The following is a 12651-nucleotide window of genomic DNA, read 5'->3' on the forward strand; positions in this document are numbered from 1 at the left end:
GGCTTGGGTTTTTTCACCTAAATGCATCCTATGTATTAGGTGAAAAAACACGAGCCTTTACAACCTTGGGAGAGCGCTTCTCCTGGGGGGTTATCTAATGCGGGCAGGAGCCACGAGAGCCGCCAAGGGACCCCAGAAGAGGATGTTCGGGGCCACTTTGTGCGAAACGAGCAGCATAGTGGAAGTAAGTATAACATGTTTGTTATTTTTATTTTTATTTTCAAAGCAAACCTTTAGTATAACTTTAGGAGTTCCCCTCACTGGAACTAAGGGCCTGATCCTCAAAAGGGATACGACGGCGTATCTACTGATACGCCGTCGTATCCCTGTTTCTATCTATGGAACTGATCCACAGAATCAGTTTCACATAGACAGAAGATCCGACATGTGTAAGGGACTTACACTGTCGGATCTTAGGATGCAGTACCGCAGCCGCCGCTGGGGGCATTTCTCGTCGAAATGCCGCTTCGGGTATGCAAATTAGCACTTACGGAGATCCACAAAGCTTTTACGCTTCGTTTTTTCTCCGTAAGTATTAGTTTGCCGTCGCAATATTAGGTCTACTTTTAGAAGGCCTAAACTGTTTAGGCCTTGTAAAAGTAGACCCTTCTATCCCGTGTCGCCGTCTTTTTTTTTTCAATTTTTTTTTCCCGCCGCAACCCGTATATTTTTTTTACGCCCGTCGCGATTCTCAAAACCCGGCGCAACGTAAAACCGCGCAAAGCACATCGGGAAAATGACGTTATGAGCATGCGCAGTACGGCCGGCGTGGGAGCGCGCCTAATTTAAATGGGACGAAAATTTCTAGGTAAGTGCTTTGTGGATCGGGCACTTAGGTAGAAATTTTCCGGCGGTGTAACTTAAATTGAAAAAGTTACGTTGCGCCGGGTTTTTGTGGATCTGGCCCTAAGGGGCCAAGCCCAACCCCTGAAAATCAACCCCACACCATAATCCCCCTTTACCAAAATGATTTGGATCCGTGCAAAAAGCAAGGTCCTTAAAGACATGGATGAGTGAGTTTGGGGTGGAGGAACTTGACTGTCCTGCACAGAGTTCTCACCTCAACCCAATAGAACATCTTTGGGATGAATTAGAGCAAAGACTGCGAACCAGGCCTTCTTTGTCCACACCTCATTGCCTGAACTCACAAATGCGCTTCTGGAAGAATGGTCAAACATTCTTATAGACACAATCCTAAACCTTGTGGACAGCCTTCCCAGAAGAGTAGAAGTTGTTACAGCTGCAAAGGGTGGACCAACTTAATATTGAGCCCTACGGACTAAGACTGGGATGCCATTAAACTTCATGTGTGTGTAAAGGTAGGCTTCCCAATACTTTTGGCAATATAGGCCCAGATTCACAGAGAGCTGGCGCACATTACGCCGCCATAGCGCAAACAATGTACGCTACGTCAACGCAGCACAGAGAGGCAAGCATGGAATTCACCAAGCCAGTGCTCCCAACGCTGCGCTGGGTTTCGAAGGTGTACGCCGGCGTAGGTGGAAGTGGGCGTGAGCCATGCAAATGAGGCGTGACCCCATGCAAATGATGGGCCGAGCGGCAGACAGATACGTATCACGAACTGCGCATGCGGCGTGACGTGGACGCATCCACCTGCGCCTGCTCACAACCACATCGAAACAACTGCCTAAACTACGCCGGATCACTGTGTACGGCGTGAACGTAACCTACGCCCAGCCAGACACGTCCAACGTAAAATACGCCGGCTTGTGTTCCCTGGTGCAGACCTTTGCATGTCTGCTGCTGGGTTACACCTCCTTTATGGGGAATAACTTTACTCCGGACGTACAACTTACGCGCAGTGCCGTATTTCACTCATTTGCATATTGGAATGGCTAATCAATGGGAGCGCCACCATGTGTCCAGCCTTAATGTGCGCCCACCCTATGCCGGCGTAGGCAAGTTACGTTGGTGGGATGAAGCCTGTTTTTAGGTGCATCTTAGTTTGTGGGTCCGACGCACAGATACGACGGCGCACATTTGCACTTACGTCGGCGTATCTTGTTATACGTCGGCGTAAGGGCTTTGAGAATCTGGGCCATAGTGTATATAAATTGCTATGTATTTGGTTGTTTTCCTGCAGTTCTCCTATAATAGCCACTTAACAATAGAACGGAGGTTGGGCAACAGGTTGATTGCAATCTATCTGTTGATCATGGCCATGTGATGGGTATATAACAAACCCTTCATGCTGCTTCTCTGTCAGAAGTGGTAGCCACTTCTCAGGTCTCAAATGAGAGCAGAAATAGGCAATGCAAAGCTGAAGGAAGTTCTAGGTTACTCTACAGCTCCGACATGACACAGCCAGAGGGAGACCTGGAAAGGGTTAAAGGTCTGAGATCTGGTGAGTGAATTTAACAGATGGAGGGGGAATTTGTACTGTGGACAATTTTATTTTCAGAAGTAAATGTTTGTACTGGGAGGGAGGTATTTTTGCTTGTTGGGGCAAAATGTGTGGCGGTTACTGCTGACCTGTGACCAGTGTGTCACATACTACTGACCCCTGCACTCTGCTGCATTACTAACTACTGGTCTGTTGCACTCTGCAATATTTACTCCTGAACTCTGTGTTACATACTACTGACCCCTGCATGTGTATTACATGCTACTGACCTTTGAATGCTGCGTTACTTACTACTGACCTCTCACTCTGTGGAGGCACATACAGCTGGCCGTCAAAGTGAATGGGTGTATGTGTTTGTACCCAGATATAGGCTGATGCTTTAGTTTATTGGTATGAACAGGTGCACGTGCATAGAACTTATTCCCTGAATACAGAATTTCCATGTTCAGTGAATATTTCATACGCACACATGCATGCTTACACTGATCCACAAAAGCACCTGCCATTATCTGAGTACAAGTACGTGTACAATGGCCAGCTGTGTGGTTCACCTTTGGATCACCAGGTGCAGAAAAATGCCGGAATTTTACACTAGTGCATTTATCCGCCTTAAAGCATCCATTTGCATGAGACCTAAAGGAGCAGGACAGCAACATCTACCCCTGTATTATAGGATTGTGGAACATCTTCATTGTTTATACATTGAATCAAATATAAAGCACTCAGTACAATGTATTGCAAATCTTGTTGACTATGCATCCCAGTATCAAGTGTTGGATCCCCAATTCAAAAGCACCTAAACTACATGTCCTTTTGTGCTCCAAGCAGATCTCTTGCATAAAGAACAATTATCACAATTCAACAAGCACTGTACAACACAGGGGAATGATAGATGAAAATTGGAGAATGGTTACAAAATTTGAATTGTTGGCCAATAATTGTCCAGCACCTTAGGAGAGGTTAGAAAATGTCACTAACACAAATATAACCACCATAACTAAAAGACCGCCTAAATGGGCAAGCTGAGTTTTTTTTTATGTCCACCCTCAGTCCTACTTATATTCATTGTTGCCAACCTTCACTTTTGTTCAGTTGAAGTGGCTGATAAGGGCCTAGTGCTTCCAGGCATGAAGAAACATGTGACCACCTCTATGCATTGCTCAGGCCTTACATGAAATAAACAAACATATATATATAAATATAATTATTTTTTTCGAAAGGTAGCACATTCTAATATGGGATGTAATGTTGGGGTTCCAGTGCCAGTTTATAAACAGTCAAGATTAAAATCCCAAGCTTCCAAGTTATACGACAGCCACTCTGAAATATCCCCTATCCCATGTTGGGTCAGTTGTACAAGTCAGCTCTTGGGAAATATTCCTGGACATTTTTCAGACATTAACTAAGTTAGTTTGTATTTAATAAATCATGACACTGACAAACTGAAGTTTACAGCCTTAAGTCATTAGGCTTGTGGTGACTTCCTACAGTCAGATTATTAAAGAAAGTCTATCACCCAATGGTTTTCTACTGTGTGAATAACCTATCACCTTTCTTTAGTTTTGATGAATGTCTTCGTGTTGTTCAAAGATTGTCTCTGTTCCGTTTCGGGAGTATGTACGTAGTGTCCATGGTGTTCCGTGTGCACTAAGTATCTCTTGTACAATCTACTAAACTGACACTTGTTACTTTTAGAGTAAATATGATTTTCAGACAGGAGATTGGGGAGAACCTTCCATCAGCCTGCGAGCCCCCAACGAAACCACAGGCTCCATACCATTCCAGTACTGGCAGCATCATCCCGAAAAACTCATCTTCCAAGCATGTGATTATAAAGCATATGTAAGTATTACAGTGGTGTCTTTCCTTACGATGACTGACTCTTGGTTTTATCATTAACCCTAATTTTACAGGTTTGCTTATAAAAGTTACCCTCTTTTTTATTTTTCTACTGGTAATTAAGGACACCTGTATTTATAAAAATAAGGGGGCTGCCGTTGTTCACAACTCCTCTTATAAAAATACAAATTACCAGGCTGCCATGCTATTCTATCAACTTTCATACCCCTGAGACAAGTGTGCAGATAAGGAGATCCGACTCCACTGGCTGCGTATTGATACAAGTCAGTGCAAGCGCTTGTCAGCCAGGGAGCCATAATTTCCAAAAAAGGATAAGCACAAACAGACCTTACATTTGTTTTCAGCACAAGTTGATTGCAGTACTCGGTTTGCCTGGTAAGTCTTATATAACATTGGAGAACTTTTAGCGAGTACAAAGTTTACTATTGTAATGTTTTTATATGCTTGATTGCTATGTCATAAAGTAATGGTGGGATTTCATGTAGAGGTTTGCAGGTGCTCCTTAGTAGCTTTATATCAGACAGTGCAGTCAGCACCATTGCAGAACAACTGATGAGAGAATACCAAGATGAGCTTAGATATTGTATGATCCATAGTCCCACATTCGTATTAGAACTGTGCTGTACTATTATTCAGGAAGCACAACATACTCATGTAACAAATATGTATTGCTACTCTAAGTCAGTCTGGTTGGAGCTTACTCAATGCTAAGGACCTTTCTCTGGCCCCATGTGGATGGGTCTAGCCTTATGCATTCTGGAATTATTGTACTCCAAGCTGGCCATAAGCCTCAAGTGGCAGTTGGATATGCAGTTATTCTCTCTAGCTTATAGCCAGGGTTTACAAGCCTGTATGAGCATGTTGATGCAGTCATCAGGAGGAGGGCAACAGGTAGACATCTGGTGCCAAACATTCCCTCAGAGACTGTTAAATGAGAACCTGTACCCACAGATCCAACACCATTGCACAGTTTAGTTAAGACTTTCCTTATATATCCATGCCTAACTTTACTCCATCAACGTTAGTGCAAGTCTATGGATAGTCTTGTCAATAGGGTTCAAATACAAATGGGTATGACACTGAGCATATCCTATCCAGCTAAAGCTAAACACACTGATGGGATTGGTGCCAACCAAATTGATTATTTTCTTCACTTTTCCAAGTTATGAAAGATGAAACCTGATTGATTGCTTTGGGTGACAGCATACATTTTGCCCCAGTTTTTGTCCAAAAACAAACCTCCACAGTCTTATTTATGGTACACTCAAGGTGGACATATGACCTGCAGGAAGAAAGCCCACATATCTTGTACTTAAAATTAATAATAATAATAATAATAATAATACAAAAAAAACAATAAATAAAAAATAATAAATTTTTTTTATTTATTAGTATATTCATTTATTGGTATATTTATTTATTTATGTATTTATTTTATGCATACAACACTGCACATCTATTTATATATACAGTACTTTCAAATTAGTGTTTTGCATTCACTGTGGTGTGAGCAGCTTTGTTAATGTTTTTTTTTCCCTTGACCACAGAATATTATTTATATTTTTTTTTTATCTCCTGGGCACATTGGTGCACTAAGAACGAACATGGATGGAAACCTACTCTTTAAACACTCTAGAAACATATATTGATGCATGGAAGATAAACCACTGAGACTTTAAGCTCCATATGACAAAATCCTTATACAAAAGCTTTAACCTTTTCTGTGGTGAATTCTTTTTTGCATTGAGATTGTTTAAAAAAAGATTTTCTTTCTTTTTGTACATTAATTTATGTTAGACGTATACCGGCATGGTTACATTGCTGATGCAAATGTGAAAAATAACATGTACCAAAAAGAAAAAATTGATTATGCGCTCACTTACACCTATGCGAGCATGTTGTTAAGCATTGGTAGGCATGTTGCTAATGCACATTGTAGTACAGTGTTATATTTATTTCCTGTTGGTCCTCGAGACACTACCATGCACCACATAATATGCCTGACCCAATTTTGCTAAACAGCATGTGTGTTTTCTGGTGTGTGCATTTTGGTACATTAACGGTGCATTATTTACTGCGTGGGTGCTTTTTGGGGACACAAGGACATTGTACATTTACGATGTGCATTGATGTGCATTACAACGGCCTTAAAAATGTGCTGTTAGGTGCGAATCCAGGCTAAAGTGAACTATAGTGGCTATCTGCTTCTTAAATAAACTCTGTTAAGCCTTTAAGTGTTTTAATCCAGCAGGTCACCACAGTAAAAGACAAATTATACCCACCTTTCTGTTGGCCCATTTTATGTCTCATTCATTTCTATTCTGCTTCTGCGGACTCTGAAAGACTTTTTTTCGGCATTCAACACATCCATGAATTGTAGATGTATCCCCCTGCTTCATGCTGGTTCCAGTGACATAGGGTTTGAAAGAAGGAGCCAATACACGGTATGAGACACATGCCTCCAACATTTCTGAAAGTGTCCAATGCCAACATGCTCTCTAAATTTTCAGAACTAGAATAGAGGAGAAATGGCCCCCCGGGGGGAAAGTACACGCTGTCTTTCATTGCAGGAACCTGCTGGATATCTACTGCTGATTAGAAAATGATTCTAATATTATCATAATTTTTTTTTCTTTCCCTACAGAAAATGTTAAATACAGTACTACCAAATGTTGAGTTAATACTTACATACAGACAATAATTTTTCTTAAAAAACAGAGTGGGAAAAGGGGTTCGATTTTTATTGCTGTATTCACATTAATTCCTGTGCTGACAAGCGCCTACATCTAGTTTGGATAGATGGTTCCCACCGCTCATGCAGTAGCAAAACATGGATATATATGTCTGTGTTGTGGGCATTTTTTTTGTGTTAGGTTTCACCAATGCAAGTTGAGATCCAGTTGTGGCTACACAAAGGTCCTAAAATTCAAATATCTGCTTATGTATCTGGTTAGAGGCAAGAATGCACCTTAAAACGCTGTCCTTTTTCCAAACTTAGAATGGGTTTTTATGTGCCCTTTTTAGATACAAAAAGATTTAGGTAGAATTTTTTAATTAATAAATCATAAATTATTTTATGGTAAAGTGTGATTCTTAAATTCTTTCTCTCGTTATTTTCAGCAGAACGTGAAAAATATGATAAACTATTTAAATAACCATAGAAGCCTGTAGCATCTCATTATCATTGAGAGCTAAAGCAGCATCTACTTATCGTTGGCCTGTCAGAATGAATAGCCAAAATCATTCTTGGCTACCACTTTCCATAAGACAGCTAGCAATTAGAATTTAGCTGTTTTCCTAAACTGGGTAATATGGCCATCACACGTAGTTAATATTTGTTGCCTTCTCTGACTACGCAGCTCTGAGATTAAAATATCGCTGTGTAATAATTGTTGACTTCATTGCTTATAAATTATGTTTAATTTTATTTAATATAGTGACTCACTGGCTTTTTTTTTTTAACATCGAGCCTACTTATATTTGTGACAAGAAGCCAACATTTCATTCATATGTAATGGAGCAGCCATGTGTACATGTGTGGGCTGGGTATGCTTAGGGTGCTTGTGGAGGTTATTAAAAAAGATGATCTAATTAAAAAGCAGGATATTGTTTTTAAGAGGCTTTAGGTAAAATCTTTAAATGTCTTTACCTTTGTAATAAATAGGCTGTCAATTTTCAGACCTTCTCAGAGTAGAAATGGCCACACACAAGTCCTACATGTTTTTAATTCTGTTTGCCAGATTGTAATATGGAGGAACCCAGGGGCCTTTCGAAAAGAAATTTATGAAACAAAATGTTGACATTAATGTCAGAATTCTGTTTTTAAAATCAGGATTTTTTAAATCAAATTTATTGAATAAAAGTCATAATTCTGACTTCATTATCTCAGAATTCTGACCTTATTTTGAGATTAAAAGTTAGAATTCGAAGATTAAAGTCAATTTTTTGTGTCTGTAAATCAGAATTCTATAATTAAAAGCCAAAAGTCTGAGTTTGAAAGTTAGAAAGCTTGAATCTTAGTATTCTGATTTTATTTTCGAATTCTAAGCTAATGAAAATTCAGAATTATGTTATTAAAGTCAGAATTCTGAGAATAAAAGTCAGAATTCTGAATTTCAAAGGCACAATTCAGAGTTTCAAAGTCAGAATTAAATGATTCAAATTCAGAATTTTATGTTTTTAGTCAGAATTCTGAGATTACAAATCAGAATGCTTTTATTAAAACGTCAGAGTTCTGAGTTTTAAAGTTATTACACTTGAGTTTAAGAATCTGATATTTTTTTAGGATGTCCCCAAGGCTCTTTTGTAGTTAAGAACATTGCAGAAATTCCTATAGATTTACCAAATTTAGTCAGAATTGTACAGCTAGGTTTTAATATTATAGCCATGTTGTCTCTTCTTCCTATTCGTTTACCCATGCTGCCAAACGCCTCTCCATTTAGAAATTGTCCCCAGAAATCTGTTGGAAAAGTAGCACTTCCGTCAGTGATGATCTCCTGTGTCCTCTGTGATTCCTCCTGCCAACTTTCTTGTTACTACATTGTCCTATAGTGATGTTGTCAGGAAGAGCCAGACAGCATAGCAGGAGACACAGGTGACTGACATTCCTGGAAGTGTCAGTTCCCCAGCAGACTTCGGGGGACAATTTCTCATCAACAGAAAGGCATTAGGAGATGTGGGCAGCAGGAGAACTAAAAGTAAAATATTTTACTCTCTTGTCTGTGAAAGTTTTAATTTATGCAGGTCATGTTATATCTAGTAGTAGTTAGTCACATTTAATTGGGCTTTCCTATAATGTTAAAATATGTTTTTTAGCTTCTCCAGAGCAGACACCTTAGATATGTAGATGTTGATAAGTTTTAGTCTACCTCATCAATTTGACAACACATTTAGCCACGCAATACGAGGAACTAACACTTATGCAGACTTCCTGACACCAAGGACAGGATTATGTAACTACTGTAGAACAATAGCAGACATAAAACAGGAGTGATTTACTTTTCAACAATCCCAGTATATGCATCTCCAATAATAACAAGCTCTTAGCTGCATTGCAAACATCCCTATCAGCATGTTGATAGACAGCAAAACCTTATAACCAAATTAACCAACACTAAAACCAAAGCATGGCAAACCGATAACTCTTTGATTTAGTCATCATAAACCTCCTGACAGAAATTAACACAATTAACATCTCAGTCTCACTTCAATAGCCGTCATAAAAACGTCAAGCCCAGGCTTAAGTAATTGCTAATCTTAAACACATAATAATCCTGGAGTAATTAGCGAATATACATTTCTGTCTATCTCTTCTTGGAGAATCAAAATGTCATTACATGTCATAACTAACATAATAACAGTGCTGCCAGAATAAGGACATATTCATCTATGTCAATTAATTACCATCATTTGAGCCCAAACACCACTATATTAGAAGGTACTGGATTACTGAAGGCAAACTCAAAACATTACCTCTCTTAGGTGAAATAGCCATCCGATACCCGTCATATTTGCATTTATTCAAATGGCAATTTCATGCTGGACAATATAATAAATGTTACCAAAATACAACCTGTAGTTATTCCAAAATATTATTACATGTAGAAAATGGATTTGAAGGCAGGGTAACTCAATAATCGTAAAGACTGTGACATCCCATCTGTCACTTCTCAGACCTTTTCATTGGTCAACTGATTTCTGTCAGCAGAAACCAGAGACCAGAAAAGCGGGGCTTCATCGGCAGTCTGGAGCTCTATTTTTACCATCAAGAAGGAGCACCAGCCAAGATCTATGAGAACCACTGATCCATCTTATGCTCAATGACTGGCTTTAGATTTTTTTTTTTACACTATTGTCTTTTTTTTTCTTGTAATACTCTTTTAATGTAAATATTTTGTTTGCACCATTTTACCTTTTCTATTATTAAACAATATTTAGATTTTTTTTTATTATACTCTCTAAGTCAGGGGTCTCCAAACTACGACCCTCCAGTTGTTCAGGAACTACAATTCCCATCATGCCTAGTCATGTCTGTGAATGTCAGAGATTTACACTGCCTCATGGGATGTGTAGTTCTTCAAAAGCTGGAGGGCCATAGTTTGGAGATCCCTGCTCTAAGGTACTAACTTAGAACTTAAAGAACCTAAATCTCAGGATATTCCTGTCTGTGGTGACGGGGTATTACAGATATTTATTAACAGTTAATAATAGACAGTAACCATCACTTTCAGTCTTCTGGCGCTAAGATTGCGGTCCTAATAGCTGGAAAATCTTTGTGCAGAGTGCAGTTGTGATTCTCACAGTGTGAGTTTGACCAACCATTTGTCACAAGTTGATAAAGATGGCTGGGATCTGTCGCTGCATCCACCACAAGAGGTTCCACAACTTTCACACATCCGATTCCTGTTCTTGAACAATTAACATGTAGACATTTCATAGTGATATGATTTAGGTGTCTGTGCTACCTGTGTATCTTTCTAAAATTCACTGAAACTAATGAAATGACTTGGAGAAGCTACAAAACATCTTTAACTTTAAGTCCTCATGCACACAGGGCATTAGAAAAAACAAGCTGCAAAGCCACTACCAGCGCCAGGAAAAAGCAGCTGTAAAAACATGCTTTTAGTAGCTTTTTGCATTGGCGTTAATGGGCTTTTAGCAGCGCTTCTCTGTCTTTATTTAAAATCAATGGTTTCCTATGAGAGCCCCATGATTTAAATAGAAGTCACATCCAAGTCGGATCATGATGATTTGACTTGTGCTCTGAAGATCTTGAAGGGGAACCCCTCACCAAAATGAAAATAAAAATGGTGTGGGGTTCCCCCCAAGACCATACTAAACCCTTCAGTCTGGTATGGATTTTGAAGGGAACCCCCATACCAAAAAAATGGCATGTGGTCCCCTCCCTGAATCCATACCAGACCCTTATCAGAACATGCAGCCCGGCAGGTCAGGAAAGGGGGGAACAAGCGAGCCTCCCCCTCCTGGACCATACCGGGCCACATGCCCTCAATATGGGGGGTGAGTGTTTGGGGCAGGGAGGCTCTGTGCCCCCCTACCGCAAAGCACCTTCTCCCCATGTTGCCATGTTGATGGGGACAAGGGACTCTTCCCCACAACCCTGGGTGGTGGTTTTCAGGGTTCGGCGGGCAGGGGGCTTATCGGAATCTAGAAGCCCCCTTTAAGGAGGGGGGGCCTCCAGGTCCCGGCCTTCCACCCTACATTGTACCCCTACTCATTCACCCAAAAAAAGTTTAAAAAATAAATAACAACAGTACACAGGTTTTTTTAAAGCAGCTTCAACTTGTCTTCTCCCCTTCTCCGGTGATGTCTTCTTCCCACTCCGATTCTTTTCCATCCTCCGCTGATGTCTTCCCCCTCCGATTCTTGAAAACAAAAAGCTTGAAAATGCCTATGCCACTCAAAAGTCTGTGTGTGCATAAGGCCATAGAATAACATGGAAAGGTGTTTTTAAGCTACAAAAAAAAAAAACATCTGATGCTGGTAAAAGCAGCTGTAAAAGAATAAGTTCAGTTGAATATGACCATCTACTGTTAGCTATTTACACTCTTCTGTTGCAGGCAAATATTTCTGGCCAGTATAATTTTAAGATCAGAGGATTAATTCCCACCAGTATAGCTTAAAAGCAGCCCAGTATAAAACCTAGATAGTTAACTCCTATAGAAACGCATACAGTTTTCTGGGATTTAATTATTTTCTGCATTCTACAATTTCAAAGTATTGTCAGTAGACGTGAGAATCCCATGAACTCAGCACAGTGTTCACGTGAAATAACGTTATATTATGAAGAACTGACCTAGTTACTCAAAGCCTGTTCTATCTACAGCTGCAGATGTTAGCCTCAGCCATAAATAGGCTTTCATATCGAATGAATGGCAGGCTTTCTCCAATGTAAATAATGTGCTGTACTAGGACAAGTGGATGTGAATGTCCATTTGTCGCTGGAGGAGATGAACTTACAAATTGAGTTCACTCTCTTTCTTTCATGTCCGTTTCCGTTTTAGAATTAATTCCTGATACAGCTAGCAATGGCTATTTGAAGACTTGCCCCCCCCCCCCCCCATACAATTTCATTGGCATCCAGTTGTTTTAAAACAGAACTCAAGACAGAAAAATAAAAAAAACACAATTTAATGCAATAACGTATTTTTTTTTTTAAATAGTTACATTTTGTGTTTACATACAACTACTAGACGAAGTACCTGAATTTGCTTTGATACCAACATTTTAGGCGAGGAGGATGAGATGCAGTACTATAAGCCAGTCAGGTTCTGATGCATGTGTGCTGACAGTAAAATACTTATGTATTTGTATGTATGTTATGTACTGCTGCTCCTTCATTGTTCAATCAGCAGCTTGTTGGTAAGGAGGTGACACCATTGTATTTCTCAAACCTAACAGAGACA

General features: G+C 39.8%; 1 protein-coding gene across 4 annotated transcripts in view; it reads left to right on the top strand.

Moving 5' to 3' along the window:
- ANKS1B (ankyrin repeat and sterile alpha motif domain containing 1B) overlaps window positions 1–12651 on the top strand; it is a 177696-nt gene that overhangs the window by 122342 nt on the left and 42703 nt on the right. For 2 of the 4 annotated variants that reach the window (XM_040345220.1, XM_040345222.1), the window contains exon 3: window positions 4061–4207. In XM_040345220.1, coding sequence (XP_040201154.1) covers window positions 4061–4207 — 147 coding nt within the window. The remainder of the gene's footprint in view (window positions 1–4060; window positions 4208–12651) is intronic. The other 2 variants (XM_040345221.1, XM_040345223.1) reach the window with 1 other exon arrangement.

The sequence above is a fragment of the Rana temporaria genome, chromosome 3 (assembly GCF_905171775.1).
Source record: "Rana temporaria chromosome 3, aRanTem1.1, whole genome shotgun sequence".
In the NCBI taxonomy this organism is placed as follows: Eukaryota; Metazoa; Chordata; class Amphibia; order Anura; family Ranidae; genus Rana; species Rana temporaria.